The 15,446-nt window shown below is 44.7% G+C and overlaps 2 protein-coding genes across 2 annotated transcripts in view; one reads left to right on the top strand and one right to left on the bottom strand.

Moving 5' to 3' along the window:
• LOC112222177 (RNA-binding protein 38) overlaps positions 1–4,897 on the top strand; it is a 31,691-nt gene extending 26,794 nt beyond the window's left edge. Inside the window, exon 4 of the mRNA XM_024384850.2 lies at positions 3,329–4,897. Within this exon, the coding sequence (XP_024240618.1) occupies positions 3,329–3,728 (400 nt within the window). The 3' untranslated portion in view covers positions 3,729–4,897. The remainder of the gene's footprint in view (positions 1–3,328) is intronic.
• Positions 4,898–10,989: 6,092 nt separating this feature from the next.
• LOC112222165 (lens fiber major intrinsic protein-like) lies at positions 10,990–13,239 on the bottom strand. Its single transcript, XM_024384822.1, has 4 exons — positions 12,417–13,239; positions 11,786–11,950; positions 11,525–11,605; positions 10,990–11,343 (listed from the first exon to the last, which is right to left on the bottom strand). The coding sequence occupies exons 1-4, from the start codon at positions 12,774–12,776 to the stop codon at positions 11,158–11,160; spliced, it is 792 nt and encodes a 263-aa protein (XP_024240590.1). The 5' UTR covers positions 12,777–13,239; the 3' UTR covers positions 10,990–11,157.
• Between the last annotated feature and the right edge of the window lie 2,207 nt (positions 13,240–15,446).

The following is a 15,446-nucleotide window of genomic DNA, read 5'->3' as shown; positions in this document are numbered from 1 at the left end:
AAGTAGAGTTGTCCTTTGCTGATTTGGCAGTGTTAGAGTGACTCAAACTGAGCTTCGCTGGTAAACATCCTATCATCCTCCCACACTCTTTCTCTCTTTTTGCAGTCTCCTCATTCCCTTACCTTTTCCTCCCTTACTTTCTCTTTCTTGCTCTTTCTCTCCCTCTTCTCTCTCTGCCTGTATTTTACCCTTTATATCCTCTAACCCTCTTCCATCCCCTCTGTTGGGTATTGGGGGAAAAACAAACTGTTTTCCCTAAGGTGTTTTTTTTCTGCTTTCCAAGGACCAAATTAGTCTAAGCTCACCACTAAAATAGCCAATTCTAAAAATCTAATTATCACAATCCCTCTGAAAGGCATTGACATTTACAAACATCTGATCATGCACACATCTCCCATTGTGTGGTATTATTTTACAAGGATCCTGATTCACATATTATGTGTGCTTGATATATATATATATATATATATATATATTATATATATATCGCGCGCGCATGACCTTTTATGTCACCAGAACTATTAAAAGCTGCAGCATCCTAAGGCCTGATGGGTGATCCTTCACCTCTTCTTGCTATCTCTCCCACTCACTACAGCCATGGCTAGTTGGACAGTAGGAGAGAGGGAGTGGAGAGCTTCTTCTGCTCTCATGGGTCTGTTAGTGAATACTGTACACCCACGCTGCCTGCTGCACCAATCAATCCTGTCTTGCTGCCCTCCCTCTCTCTTGCATCTGTATGTGGAGTTGTGAATATGTTTACTGTACGTGTATGTGTGTATATTTGTGCATTGTCTACTGTAGGTGTGTGTTTTAACTGTACATTTGTGTATGCCACTGAGGACATGAGTCAAGGGGAGCTAGGAGGCAAGGGGAGGCCTAGCTCCCTCTCATAGATTGCCCCTGTCACATTGGATCCATCAGCCTGATGCACAGGGCAGAGCAGGCCAGCAGCATAACACGGATGGACGAGACTTGTAATTCCAGTGTGTGAGGCAGTTGTTCTTTGGTCCTTTTGTCAGTAGTGTGTGCGTGAAACCCATTAAACTCTGTTTCTCCCTCTGTGTTTTGGGGTAAGCAGCTCTGAGCCCTCGTTAGTGCTCCTAACTGCTGATCTGGAGATAGTCTCAGCCATTAGGTTATTATTGGGTAAAGAAAGAATAAGGTCATGGATTTGGACAGGCCAAGCTGGTCCAGAGACTGTTATCATTTCAGATGTTGGATATAGGCCACCTCTATTGTTCTGTCACTTCTTGCTAAACAGCTCTGATCTATTTTTGCAGCTGTCAGTGGAACTGAAGCAAGTTACGTTTATAAGTGGGCAGCCTAAGGCATGGTGAATTGTGGGTAGACAACAGTGTTGTATGTACCCTTTAATTACAATGGCTCAGAATCATACTGATGCTGTAGTGTGTACTATGATGTTGACTATTATTATAAAAAATATTTTACCAAGTAAGTTAACTGAGAATACATGATGGCGCCGGAGGGGATGGCTGCCCTCTTCTTGGCTCTTAACCAACCATGCTATTTAGTTTTTTTTGTGTTGTTCGTAACTTGTTTTGTACATAATGTTCCTGTTACCGTCTCTTATGACCGAAAAGAGCTTCTGGACATCAGAACTGTGATTACTCACCTCAGATTAGACTAAGAGTTTTTCTTCATTGAGTCAGACGGGAGGGAGATACTACAGACAACCGACCAGGCCCAGATCCCCGTCATTTGCTGGAGAAGGAAATGGAAATCAGGGTGCCTTGTCAGGTGACGAGTGGCTAATCTACCTTTGCCTTCCGTCCTGTTAGCTAACGTTGAATCGCTGGAAAATAAATGGGACGAACTGAAAGCAGGTATATCCTACCAACGGGACATTTTAAATGTAAACAACAGCTGGTGCACGATATCTAAGGAAGTCTTGATGTTTTGCTCAGTATCTCGTGATAAGCTGTAGACCATACTATCTTCCTAGAGAGTTTATCTGTATTTTTCGTAGCTGTCTACATACCACCACAGACCGAGGCTGGCACTAAAACCATACTCAATGAGCTGTATTCCGCCATAAGCAAACAGGAAAACGTTCATCCAGAGGCGGTGCTCCTAGTGGCCAGGGACTTTAATGCAGGGAAACTTAAATCCGTTTTACCTTATTTCTATCAGCATGTTAAATGTGCAACCAGAAGGAAAATTATTCTAGACCACCTTTACTCCACACACAGAGATGCGTACAAAGCTCTCCCTCACCCTCCATTTGGCAAATCTGACCATAATTCTATCCTCCTGATTCTCGCTAAAAAGCAAATATTTAAGCAGAAAGCACCAGTGACTCGGTCCGTAAAAAAAGTGGTTAGATGAAGCAGATGCTAAACTCCGACGAACCATCGAATAGGCAAAGTGTCAATACAGGACTAAGATCGAATCGTACTACCCTGGCTTCCACACTCGTCGATGTGGCATGGCTTGCAAACTATTACAGACTACAAAGGGATGCACAGCCGAGAGCTGCCCAGTGACACGAGCCTACCAGACGAGCTAAATAACTTCTATGCTCGCTTCGAGGCAAGTAGCACTGAAACATGCATGAGAGCATCAGCTGTTCCGGACGACTGTGTGATCACGCTCTCTGTAAGACCTTTAAACAGGTCAACATTCACAAGGCCCCAGGGCCAGATGGATTACCAGGTCGTGTACTCCGAGCATGCGCTGAACAACTGACATTTTCAACCTCTCCCTGAGTCTGTAATGCCAACATGTTTCAATTAGACCACCATAGTCCCTGTGCTTCCTGCTTAAATTTTTCCAGCAGCATCTGGTCTCCCATCCAGGGACCAACCAGGCCCAACCCTGCTTAGCTTTAGAGGGAAGCCAGCAGTGGGATACTGTGTGGGCGGGCGTAGGTTTTTGACATTCTCTCATGGCTATGATAATTAATCGTACACCAAGGACTCACAGTGGGTGTGATAATTATGATGGGGGTGGTTTCTGTCCTCTCAGGGGTCAAGTTGAGCATTTTGAAAGGGTGGTGAGTGATATTGTGGATGTGTGCATAACTCTCCTACACGGTAGGTTGGTCTGTCCTTATTTGTGGCCTTAAGTCCATGTGAAATGTGGGTACACAATAGTGCTGTATGTCCCTGGAATTACAGTGGTGTGGTATATAATCCACAGATACTGTAAATAAATGTCTATTTTGTGTATGTGCCTTTTTCTCCACGATGGCTGAGCCCTCTGTGCCGTTAGGCATGTGCGTATAACTCTGTGCCGTTAGGCACGCTAATGTATAACTGTATACTAAACACTAATGTATTGCTATCTTTCTGTCCATCTGTCTCTTCAGATTGGCCCAGCAGTGTATGTACCCCCAGGCCTTCCTCCAGCCCAGTCTGGTGCTCCAGTCCCACCTCAGCCCCTCTCAGGCCTCCCTCACTTCTCCATATCTGGACTACAGCTCAGCCTATGTCCCCTACACCTCGACCACCACCACTGGCCTGGAGCACTACCCCTACACTCCCTCCCCCTCGCTCTCCGCCAGCTACCTCAGCTACCCCTACACCCCCTCCCCCTCGCCCTCCGCAAGCTACCTCAGCTACCGCTACTCCCCTGCCACACAAGGTCCCACCATTTCCGCCCCCATTACCCCGCCCGTCCACCCCTCCCTCAACTCCTTTGCTGGCCTCTCTGTCCCCCCCGCTGCCTACCTCCAATACCCCCTCCACCAGCCTGACCACATGCTGTGATGGTGGAGAGGGAGGTGTGGTGATGTGGGGTGAGGATGATCAAAGGGGGGCACTGATGACAACGTGAATGGAGACTTGGAACAGGAGGATTATTGCGCTATGACCTGCGACATCATCAGTATGAGACTCCCGACAGCCGATGAGAGAGTGGGTTCTGAATCCAAAGGGCTCTGTCAAAACAAAACACACTGGGACGTCTTACTGTTTTTCTATTAGGGTTATTATCCATTGTTGTCGTAGTTGTTACTATGCTATTATTGCTGTTGTCACCAATGTTTATACGAATGTTTTTAGCTAATGTTGGAAGTAAGAGCTATCCCTGTGTCCAATGCCAAACATGATGGAGTCAATGGAACATGAGAACTGAAAGAGGGGAATGAATGATTCTGGATCAACCTAGATCCTTGCACTCCTCCTTACCCATACAGAACACCCACCTCGTACACCAAGCCAAGGCTAGCCCTTCAATGTAGTGGATGGGGCTTGAAGGTTGGGCGAGGATGGGTTGGGTAGCCATTATATTTAACTAGATGCTCCGCCTCTCTCTTCTGGAAGTTGTACTGAACGTTTCACTAGTGAGGTGAGAGAGGCAGCATCCTCTTCTGGACATTTCTCCAGGAATACCTTTCTCTACGTGGCCTTATAGCCTCTCTCTGTTTTCATGTCCTCCATGAGTGCAAGTAAGTTATTGCAGATTGAGAATCACACTTTCACTGAATATGCAATTATTATTCTGATGGAGTATGGGATTAATATTTATAAGGTAGGCAACATTGTAACATGCTTTTTATATCAATGTTACTCTAAGATAATCATGTCAAGGCAGATTTTTGTAAAGAAGGTATTTCCATATTCATGTTTATCCTCAGAGACCTGCAGCAGCTGGGGTAACTGACTATCTCAGTATTGTTTAAAGTGAGCAGAGGCAGAAACTACAGGCTAATGGAGGATGTATGATCTGGTGGAATAATAATGTAATGTTTTAATGATACAAGTGTTGTCCATCAGGTGAGTTGATGTCTGCTAGAACCTGACTGATGCTATGGGCTAGACTCATGTATGTGTACAGTCGTGGCCAAAAGTTTGTAGAATGACACAAATATTAATTTTCACAAAGTCTGCTGCCTCAGTGTCCTCAGATATTTTTGTCAGATGTTACTATGGAATAATAATTACAAGCATTGACACTTATGAAAAGGTTTTTATTGACAATTACATGAAGTTGATGCAGAGACTCAATATTTGCAGTGTTGACCCTTCTTTTTCAAGACCTCTGCAATCCGCCCTGGCATGCTGTCAATTAACTTCTGGGCCACATCCTGACTGATGGCAGCCCATTCTTGCATAATCAATGCTTTGAGTTTGTCAGAATTTGTGGATTTTTGTTTGTCCACCCACCTCTTGAGGATTGACCATAAGTTCTTAAGGTCTAGGGATTTTCCTGGCCATGGACCCAAAATATCGATGTGTTGTTCCCCGAGCCACTTAGTTATCACTTTTGCCTTATGACAAGGTGCTCCATCATGCTGGAAAAGGCATTGTTCGTCACCAAACTGTTCCTGGATGGTTGGGAGAAGTTGCTCTCGGAGGATGTGTTAGTACCATTCTTTATTCATGGCTGTGTTCTTAGGCAAAATTGTGAGTGTGTCCACTCCCTTGGCTGAGAATCAACCCCACACATGAATGGTCTCAGGATGCTTTACTGTTGGCATGACACAGGACTGATGATAGCGCTCACCCTGTCTTCTCTGGACAAGTTTTTTTCCGGATGCCCCAAACAATCAGAAAGGGGATTCATCAGAGAAAATGACTTTACCCTAGTCCTCAGCAGTCCAATCCCTCTACCTTTTGCAGAATATCAGTCTGTCCCTGATGTTTTTCCTGGAGAGAAGTGGCTTCTTTGCTGCCCTTCTTGACACCAGGCCATCCTCCAAAAGTTTTCGCCTCACTGGGCGTGCAGATGCACTCACACCTACCTGCTGCCATTCCTGAGCAGGCTCTGTACTGGTGGTGCCCCGATCCCGCAGCTGAATCAACTTTAGGAGACGGTCCTGGCGTTTGCTGGACTTTCTTGAGCGCCCTGAAGCCTTCTTCACAACAATTGAACCGCTCTCCTTGAAGTTCTTGATGATCCGATAAATGGTTGATTAAGGTGCAATTTTACTGGCAGCAATATCCTTGACTGTGAAGCAAAGCAATGATGATGGCACGTGGTTACTTGCAGGTAACCATGGTTGACAGAGGAAGAACAATGAGTCCAAGCACCACCCTCCTTTTGAAGCTTCCAGCCTGTTATTCGAACTCAATCAGCATGACAGAGTGATCTCCAGGCTTGTCATCATCAACACTCACATCTGTGTTAATGAGAGAATAACTAACATGATGTCAGCTGGTCTTTTTGTGGCAGGGCTGAAATGCAGTGGAAATGTTTTTGGGGGGGATTCAGTCCATTTGCATGGAGGGATTTTGCAATGAATTGCAATTCACCTGATCACTCTTCATAACATTCTGGAATATATGCAAACTGCCATCATACAAACTGAGGCAGCAGACTTTGTGAAAATTAATATTTGTGTCATTCTCAAAACTTTTGGCCACGACTGTATACGTCAAATGTATACACGCGTGACTAAGTTGCTTTGGATAAAAGCGTCAGCTAAATGGCATACAGTGGGGCAAAAAAGTATTTAGTCAGCCACCAATTGTGCAAGTTCTACCACTTAAAAAGATCAGCAAGAAATCTTGCTTGTTTGTAGGTGACCAAATACTTATTTTCCACCATAATTTGCAAATAAATTCATTAGAAATCCTACAATGTGATTTTCTGGATTTTTTTTCTCATTTTGTCTGTCATATTTGAAGTGTACCTATGATGAAAATTACAGGCCTCTCTCATCTTTTTAAGTGGGAGAACTTGCACAATTGGTGGCTGACTAAATACTTTTTTGCCCAACTGTATATATGTGTGGGTGATACAGTATTTGTCTGTGTGTCAGTGCGTGTCAGTGTATGAGTCATGTGTGTTTTGGTTAGGCACGTGTCATCCCCTGGCCCCCATTGTAAGCCATTGTGAGAGTCAGTGTTGTGCCATCGTCTCTGAGCCAGCTGCAGTTTAGGGTCAGAGCTGCTCCAGGAAACTCTATGTGCGGTACCACCTTATTTACTTGTACAATGAAGCCATACAACCACAACAGAAATATGCATAATAAAATTAATTTGTTATTACACACAGTCACGTTTGTTTTTTGCAAACCAAAATGACGTGTGTGTGTGTGTATAAATTTTGGTCTGTGTGCTCTGGTACATTCAGATGATGGTGTGTGTGTGTGTGTGTGTGTGTGTGTGTGTGGACACTGGAACATTTGTTTATTTATCTGGTGAACCCTGCCCATGAGTTGTTTTCTGCTATGTGTGACACAGAGATAGATAGAGGACTCATCTTTACATCTATGCCATTATAGCATCTGTGACAGCATGGGCAGCTCCATTGAGGCTACAACCCATAGGAATCCCCACCTAGTTGACTACTTTGACTACTGTAAAATGGAGGAAGCATGGTGGAAGCTGCCCATGTTAAAACAGCCTTTTACCATGAGATGCCTCTATCATTCATGGTGTGACACAACTCAGCAGCCAGAAACGTATGGAGCATCACCTTGTGGTCATTCCCATTTACTGCAATCCGATGCAACAACCAAAGCAGGGCACTGATTGCCGTGCTAGTATTCTTTTTTTATTTAACCTTTATTTAACCAGGTAGGCTAGTTGAGAACAAGTTCTCATTTACAACTGCGACCTGGCCAAGAATAAAGCAAAGCAGTTAGACACACAACACAGTTACACATGGAATAAAAAAACATACAGTCAATAATACAGTAGAAAAAAGTCTATATACAGTGTATGCAGATGAGGTAAGATAAGGGAGGTAAGGCAATAAATAGGCCATGGTGGCAAAGTAATTACAATATACCAATTAAACACGGGAGTGATTGATGTGCAGAAGATGAATGTGCAAGTAGATATACTGGGGTGCAAAGGAGCAAGATAAATAAATAAATACAGTATGTGGATGAGGTAGTTGGATGGGCTATTTACAGACTGGCTATGTACAGGTGCAGTGATCAGTCATTGGCAGCAGAGACCTGGAAGGAAAGGTGGCCAAAGGGGGAATTGGCTTTGGGGGTGACCAGTGAAATATACCTGCTGGAGCGTGTGCTATGGGTGGGTGTTGTTATCATGACCAGTGAGCTGAGGTAAGGCGGAGCTTTACCTAGCATAGAGTTATAGATCACCTGGAGCCAGTGGGTCTGGCGACGAATATGTAGCGAGTGGTCCGATTTGAACTCTATCAGAGAAGTAGTTGGTGAACCAGGCGAGGCAGACATTTGAGAAACCGAGGCTGTTTAGTCTGCCAATAAGAATGTGGTGATTGACAGAGCCGAAAGCCTTGGCTAGGTCGATGAATACGCCTGCACAGTAATGTCTCTTATCAATGGCGGTTATGATATCGTTTAGGACCTTGAGCGTGGCTGAGGTGCACCCATGACCAGCTCTGAAACCAGATTGCGTAGTGGATGTACGGTGGGATTCGAAATGGTCGGTAATCTGTTTGTTAACTTGGCTTTCGAAGACCTTAGAAAGGCAGGGTAGGATAGATATAGGTCTGTAGCAGTTTGGGTCTAGAGTGTCTCCCCCTTTGAAGAGGGGGATGAATGCGGCAGCTTTCCAATCTTTGGGAATCTCAGACGATACGAAAGAGAGGTTGAACAGGCTAGTAATAGGGCCTGCAACAATTTCGACAGATAATTTTAGAAATAGAGGGTCCAGATTGTCTAGCCCGTCTAGTTCTTTCAGAACATCAGCTATCTGGATTTGGGTGAAGGAGAAATGGGGGAGGCTTTGGGAGAAATGGGGGAGGCTTTGGCGAGTTACTGTGGGGGGTGGAGGGCTGTTGACCGGGGTAGGGGTAGCCAGGTGGAAAGCATGGCCAGCCGTAGAAAAATGCTTATTGAAATTCTCAATTATAGTGGATTTATCGGTGGTGACAGTGTTTCCTAGCCTCAGTGCAGTGGGCAGCTGGTAGGAGGTGCTCTTATTCTCCATGGACTTTAGTGTCCCAGAACTTTTTTGAGTTTGTGCTACAGGATGCAAATTTCTGTTTGAAAAGCTAGCCTTTGCTTTCCTAACTGACAATGTATTTTGGTTCCTAACTTCCCTGAAAAGTTGCATATCACGGGGACTGTTCGATGCTAATGCAGTACGCCACAGGATGTTTTTGTGCTGGTCAAGGGCAGTCAGGCCTGGAGTGAACCAAGAGGTATATCTGTTACTGGTTAAAAAAAAATTGAATGGGGCATGCTTATTTAAGATGGTGAGGAAGGCACTTTTAAGGATTAACCAGGCATCCTCTACTGACGGGATGAGGTAAATATCATTCCAGGATACCCCTGTCAGGTCGATTAGGCCTGCTTGCCGAAGTGTTTTAGGGAGCGTTTGACAGTGATGAGGGGTGGTCGTTTGACTGCAGACCCATTACGGATGATCGCTGAGATCTTGGTTGAAAACAGCAGAGGTGTATTTGGAGGGCAAGTTGGTCAGGATGATATCTATGAGGGTGCCTGGGTTTACGGATTTGGGGTTGTACCTGGTAGGTTCATTGATAATTTGTGTGAGATTGAGGGCATCAAGCTTAGATTGTAGGATGGCCGGGGTGTTAAGCATGTCCCAGTTTAGGTCACCTAGTAGCACGAGCTCTGAAGATAGATGGGGGGCAATCAATTCACATATGGTGTCCAGGGCACAGCTCTTGAAGGAAATTGTTATAGTTAGGGATGGAAATTTCAGAGTTTTTGGTGGTCTTCCTAAGCCAGGATTCAGACATGGCTAAGACATCCGAGTTTGCTAAAGCAGTGAATAAAACAAGCGTAGGGAGGAGGCTTCTAATGTTAACATGCATGAAACCAATAATGGAGTAAACTAAACATGACACACATTTTGTATCAAGTTTTTGTATTTATTTTTCATTTAAATATGGTTTAAACAGCTTTGTGCTCCCATTAAGGATCAAATCATAAAAGGAGACTCAATGAAAAGCTTACACAGCCTTTTTGCAGTGAACAGAATCAGTCCAGTCTGGGATACCTTTCCTTTGAATTGTGTTTTTTTCTGAACACAAAAGCAGATGGTTTGTGTAAAAATGAATATCATAGCAAATACCACAGTGAAGGGAGGAAAAATGATAATGTCTTAAAAATTGATAATGCTATGAAACATAATCATCATACAAACAGGAGCATAATGAAAATAAACTAAATAAATCTGCGAACTCGATCAAACACACACACACACACACACACACACACACACACACACACACACACACACACACACACACACACACACACACACACACACACACACACACACACACACACACACACACACACACACACACACACACACACACACACACACACACACACACACACACACACACAGAGATAAAATTAAGTGATTTTAAAAATGAAACCCTGCTCAAATCAAATGCTTTCATACATCCACGTTTTGTGTCTGAAGTGCAGAAAACAAAATTAAACTGAAAAGATGTAGAGATAAAATCTGATGAATAATGAAAAAGCATGCCCATCTTCATTGGTTTCAGTCCTGGGCAACTCTAGTCCACGGGGCCGGAGTGGTGTCACCCTTTTCCCCATCCCTAGCAAACACAGCTGATTTAAACTAATTGCATTCTAAACTGAATATCTTCATTATTGGAGTCCGGTGTGTTAGCTGGTGCAAAAGTGTGACACCAATCAAGCCCCTGAGGACTCAAGTTGCTCAGGCCTGACTCAAACCTATACAACTAAAAACTTGGAGTGTTGCCCCTCTATTCTTACCCCAAACCCTTTACCCCATCTACACCCCAACCCTCTATCCTATACCCTTACCTCTTACCCCGACCATACTTACATACCCACCTATACCTCACCCTCACCCCCTAACTGCATACCCCTCCCCTAGTTTTCCTGCTAGACACAGGGTTCACATGCTTCTGTGCTGACAGGTCTGATCCTTCAGTCTGTGTGGGTGTGTGAGGGGAAGACTTGGTGTGGCTGAGGAGGAGGAGAGGGGAGGTAGTGGGACTGTTGGAGCAGGCACTGGTCACCTCTATCAAACACCATGTCCAGTTCAGGATACAGAGTGAGGTTGGAAGCAGAGGAGTCTCGTTGCATATTGAGGTTGAAGGTTGTGAACCTGTCTGTGTCTGGGTGTGTGTACAGTTTGTGCATCAATATATGTCTGAATCTGCATGTGCCTGTGTGTTAGTTAGTGAATCAATGAGAGGGACTGTGTATGTGCTCATGGGATGGGGCCAGCGTGGGGGTTGGCGGACACAGGGCCTGTCCCTTGTCCCCAGACATGGGCAGGTTTATAGGGCTTGTGTCTTGAGCTCGATGGGCTCCCCACGGTTGTCCTGCTGGGTCTCCGTCTCGGGGGGTCGGCTGCCCTTCAGTGTGGCCAGGCGCTCAGACAGACCACGCATACGGGGGAACAGCATGAAATCGTACAGAAGAGCTCCCATAGCACCTCCTATCATGGGACCCACCCAGTACACCTGAAACACAACACACACACAAAGTTTATCATGAAGATATGGCACAAGCAACATGTAATGTTGTATATTGGCTACACTATTAATTACTATAAGATCATAGAAGCCTCCATTGTGATTTGATTATTTGATATTTGTACAAAATATTTCAAATGATACGTTATGGTGTATGTGTGTTTCCTACCCAGTGGTTTACAAAGTTCCTGAAGAGCACAGCGGGGGCGAAAGACCTTGCAGGGTTCATTCCAGCACCGGTGTAGTACATCTACAGCAGAGAAGGACAATAGGGCGCTCAGAATACAGACTGGCAAAGAGTACATTTCTGTTGTACACAATGCAAGTCTGTTTTTGTGTGTGTTCCACTATGAGGATATAAGTGTTTTGGGAATTGTGTGTGTTTTCTCCTACCAGTGTGTGTAAGTGTTAGTGTGTGTGTGTTGCTCACCCCCATGAGGTGTCCGATGGTGACAGCGAAGCCGATGGACAGGGCAGCAGAGCCCATGCGTCCGTTCCTCCTCTCATCTGTCACGGCAAAGATACATATCACTAGCTGCATGGTCAGGAACACCTCCACTGTGGTACCCATGCCCAGGCTGATACCAGGCTGCAGCTGTAGACAGCCAGAGGAGAAAAATATGCATCAGACTTGAGGTCCTTTGTGAACAACTCACTTTGTAAAGTAAGTGTGTCCTCTTTCTAGTTAAGTGTATATTATGTATAAAATTAGTTGTGGCTTTAAAGGCCTGTAACAGGACATGACAGCAATCGAAGATGGAACACATAACTCAAACTGTAAAACGTTCAGGGGCTTCACCGCTATGGCCTCAGCTCTACACAACGCTGATGGCATGTATTGTGGTCATTGTACCACAGCAACTGTAGTTACCAGTAGGTTCCATGATGATTCCCTAATACCTGTTCATCTCTACCCATTCTAAATCCCCATTAGCATTAAGAAGCCTACCAAAAAATGTTTTGCTACTTTGAGCTGATATATATGGACCCTTAATGCACCATAAAGGGAATAGGCCCGGTGCTATTTGAGATGTGCACTTGGTGGGTGGGTGCTGCCTTACCGTGTTGAGAGCCATGTTGCCCCTCATGTTGTTGGGGGTGACCCCATAGAGCACAGCGGCCCCGGCCACGGCCCCCAGGATCTGGGCAGCCCAGTAGAAAAAAGCGCGGAACAGGGACATCTGGGAACCCACCAGGTAGGCAAAGGTGACGGCCGGGTTAATGTGGCCGCCACTAATGTGACCAATGGACTGGATCATGGTGGCAGCTGCCAAGCCGAAGCACAGCGCCACATGCAGAATGTGGTTGGGTCCGGTTGTCCAGCGCAGCGCGGCACCCATGCCGAAAAACACAAAGAACATGGTCCCGAAGAACTCTGCGAAGACTGCCCGCCAAAACGTCATGGACCGGAACTCCCACATGCTGGCTGTTCACTGGACGCTCCTTGTAACAGAAAATGTTTTTCTCACAAAATAAAAGGTGAATCTAGAAAAGGTAAGCGTGTACGTTTTAAAAGTCTTGCTGCTCGTTTGCACTTTAAAAAAATGTTTTAATCCCTTTGGAGGTCAGTTTGCTGGGCTGACCCAAATGCTGTCTTACTTAGCCAATCAGTTGGAAGACAAACAAGTTAAAAAAGTTGACAGAGGAATCCACCAGACAGATCTAGCTCTAAGCTACGGACGATCTCAAGTTGGCGCGAAGGCAGTCAACATCAACTCAGCTGTGCTCGCCTTCACTGGCCGCCTGCCGTAGCAACATAGGTATGTGTGTGTGGAAGTGTGTGTGTGTCTCAGAATAGTTGTCAAGAGGAGATGTGCATTGATGCTAGAGGGGTGGTTCTAGAGTAGAGACAGGAATAGACGGACTGTCATAGGGACGTTTTAGCCTCTCTGACGGAGGGGAGAAGGCCCACCGGGGCTTTATAACCCCCCCCAGGGCCCAGTGACGCCCTAATCCCAGGGGTGGACACACAGAATGGCCCAAATCAAACAAATTTAACCCCTTTGTTGCCTCCCACAACAGAAGAGAGGGGAAGAGAGGGAGCTTAAGGGAGGAAGAGAAAAGGGTGAGATTGACACAAGAGGGAGGAGGCAATTAAGAAAGAGCAAGTGACTGGGTGAGTATAAGAACTAGGGCTGGAGATCAACCCCACAGAAGTGATGAGAGGAGTTTGTCTAGTCTCATAGTGTCATATGCACTGTATGTTATCTGTTGACACATCATAACCATGATAACCATGGGAACAAGTGCTGATGGTGGAGAACACACACAAACACACACACAGACAGTGATCCAAGGGGGGCCCCAGACAGATGAGCCTTAAGCCAACAGTGTGCGGAATTGACTCATAAATAGAAATGCCTGACCTTGTGAAACCATTGTCTTAGCATCGAGCATGTGTGCCACATGTGAACAGTGGAACCGCTTGTTTTTTTTAGAAACATGTTTGTAGTTATCATTCACAACTGATAAGATGTGTTTTTTGCAGATTTTTCCTACTGGGCAGAGGTGCTGCACTCACACTATTCACTGACCTCAAATCCCAACAGTGTTATTGGCAGAGGTATTAAGCATATGTAAGTGGTTATGAGCACTACTTAAGGGCTATGAACAAAACATTGAAGCTGGGAGCATGACATGGGGGCCTTAGATGCCTGCATAACATAGAAGCATAGGGCACTTCTTTAAAGCAATTAACTTGACATTAACACCCAAAGCACAGTACAGAGGCATGCATATTTACATATAAACTTTGACTACTGCTCCAAAGTGGTAGAAAACAAATACATTTCAAAACTTAACTAAATAAATATTTCAGTTGTGAACTAACTACAAATATCAGCATTGTAAAGGGCAGCCCTGACAAAACAGTCAGGTATCACTTAGACACATCTCTCTCTCTCTGTCTTGCTCTCTCTCTTGCTCTCACTCTCTCTCTCTCTCAATTTCAATTTCAATTTCAATTCAATTTAAGGGCTTTATTGGCATATAACACATGTTAACATTGCCAAAGCAAGTGAAGTAGATAATAAACAAAAGTGAAATAAACAATACAAATTAACAGTAAACATGACTCTCTCTCTCTCTCTCTCTCTCTCTCTCTCTCTCTCTCTCTCTCTCTCTCTCTCTCTCTCTCTCTCTCTCTCTCTCTCTCTCTCTCTCTCTCTCTCACTCTTTCTGGGCCAGCGTTCTAGGAGGTGCTGGGCTGCTCAGTGGAGAATTGAATAGGCAGAGGTTTGTATTGTGTATGAGGGTGTGTGTGCCAGGCAGGAGGGGTGAGAGGCAGGGTGGCCCACTAGCAGCCAAAGCCCTGAACAATCCATGCATGGGGCTGAGGACAAGGGGAGGGACAGGGTAGGACAGTGACAGGGGAAACGGGGTTTATTGAGCTCCAACGCTGGAGCATATTGCTGACCAGTCCAAAGCCGTCACTGGGCAGTGGGCCATGAATGGAGAACGCTGATCTCACCATTTTAACTTTTTTTAATACACCGAAAAAACACAATGCAAAATGCTGGCGGCACGAGGCAGTTATTTTCTATTGTTTGTTAGGGGGGTGTATAGATGAAAGAGCAGATCCATGTGTGTTTGAAGGTGCATACGTGCATGAGTGTGCATGAGATGGTGTGTGCACACGCATTTATGCACACGCACATTTGTGTGTGTGTGTGCACAAATTGTTATGATGTTTCAATAATGATTGCGAAATGTGTTTATTCTACAACATTCATAGCTTTATATAGTCAACACAAACATGAACATAAGAAAAATTGCAATGAAACATACATTAGCACTTTTCACTAATATAACATATTGAGAGTAAAATGTTGAAGTAAAACGTTTCAAAAACATATTCAAGGTAACTAAATACTAAAATAAGAAGGTGCAAATGAAATATATAATTCCCCCAAATTCCTATTTTCCCCCTATATTTACATGAATGTAGTTTCCTCTAATTGCTCATTACAAACCCAGTATTGTTTTAATAACAATAATAATTTGGTGGGTGCTTATATTTGTCCTAGTTCACATACATACAAGTGTGTATTAATACGCATGTGTGAATTGGAAGTGTTTTTTTTTTGCATATC

The sequence above is a fragment of the Oncorhynchus tshawytscha genome, linkage group LG22, assembly GCF_018296145.1.
Source record: "Oncorhynchus tshawytscha isolate Ot180627B linkage group LG22, Otsh_v2.0, whole genome shotgun sequence".
Classification (NCBI taxonomy): Eukaryota; Metazoa; Chordata; class Actinopteri; order Salmoniformes; family Salmonidae; genus Oncorhynchus; species Oncorhynchus tshawytscha.
This window is presented reverse-complemented; position numbering and strand designations above follow the sequence as displayed.

Bases quoted from the DNA above. Each gene is read 5' to 3' on its own strand.
- LOC112222165 (XM_024384822.1), bottom strand. From the start codon at position 12,776: ATGTGGGAGTTCCGGTCCATGACGTTTTGGCGGGCAGTCTTCGCAGAG. The intron at 11,951-12,416 runs GTAAGGCAGCAC...GGCTGTCTACAG, and splicing joins GCAACATGGCTCTCAACACG to CTGCAGCCTGGTATCAGCCT. The intron at 11,344-11,524 runs GTAGGAAACACA...GTTGTGTTTCAG, and splicing joins GGAACTTTGTAAACCACTGG to GTGTACTGGGTGGGTCCCAT.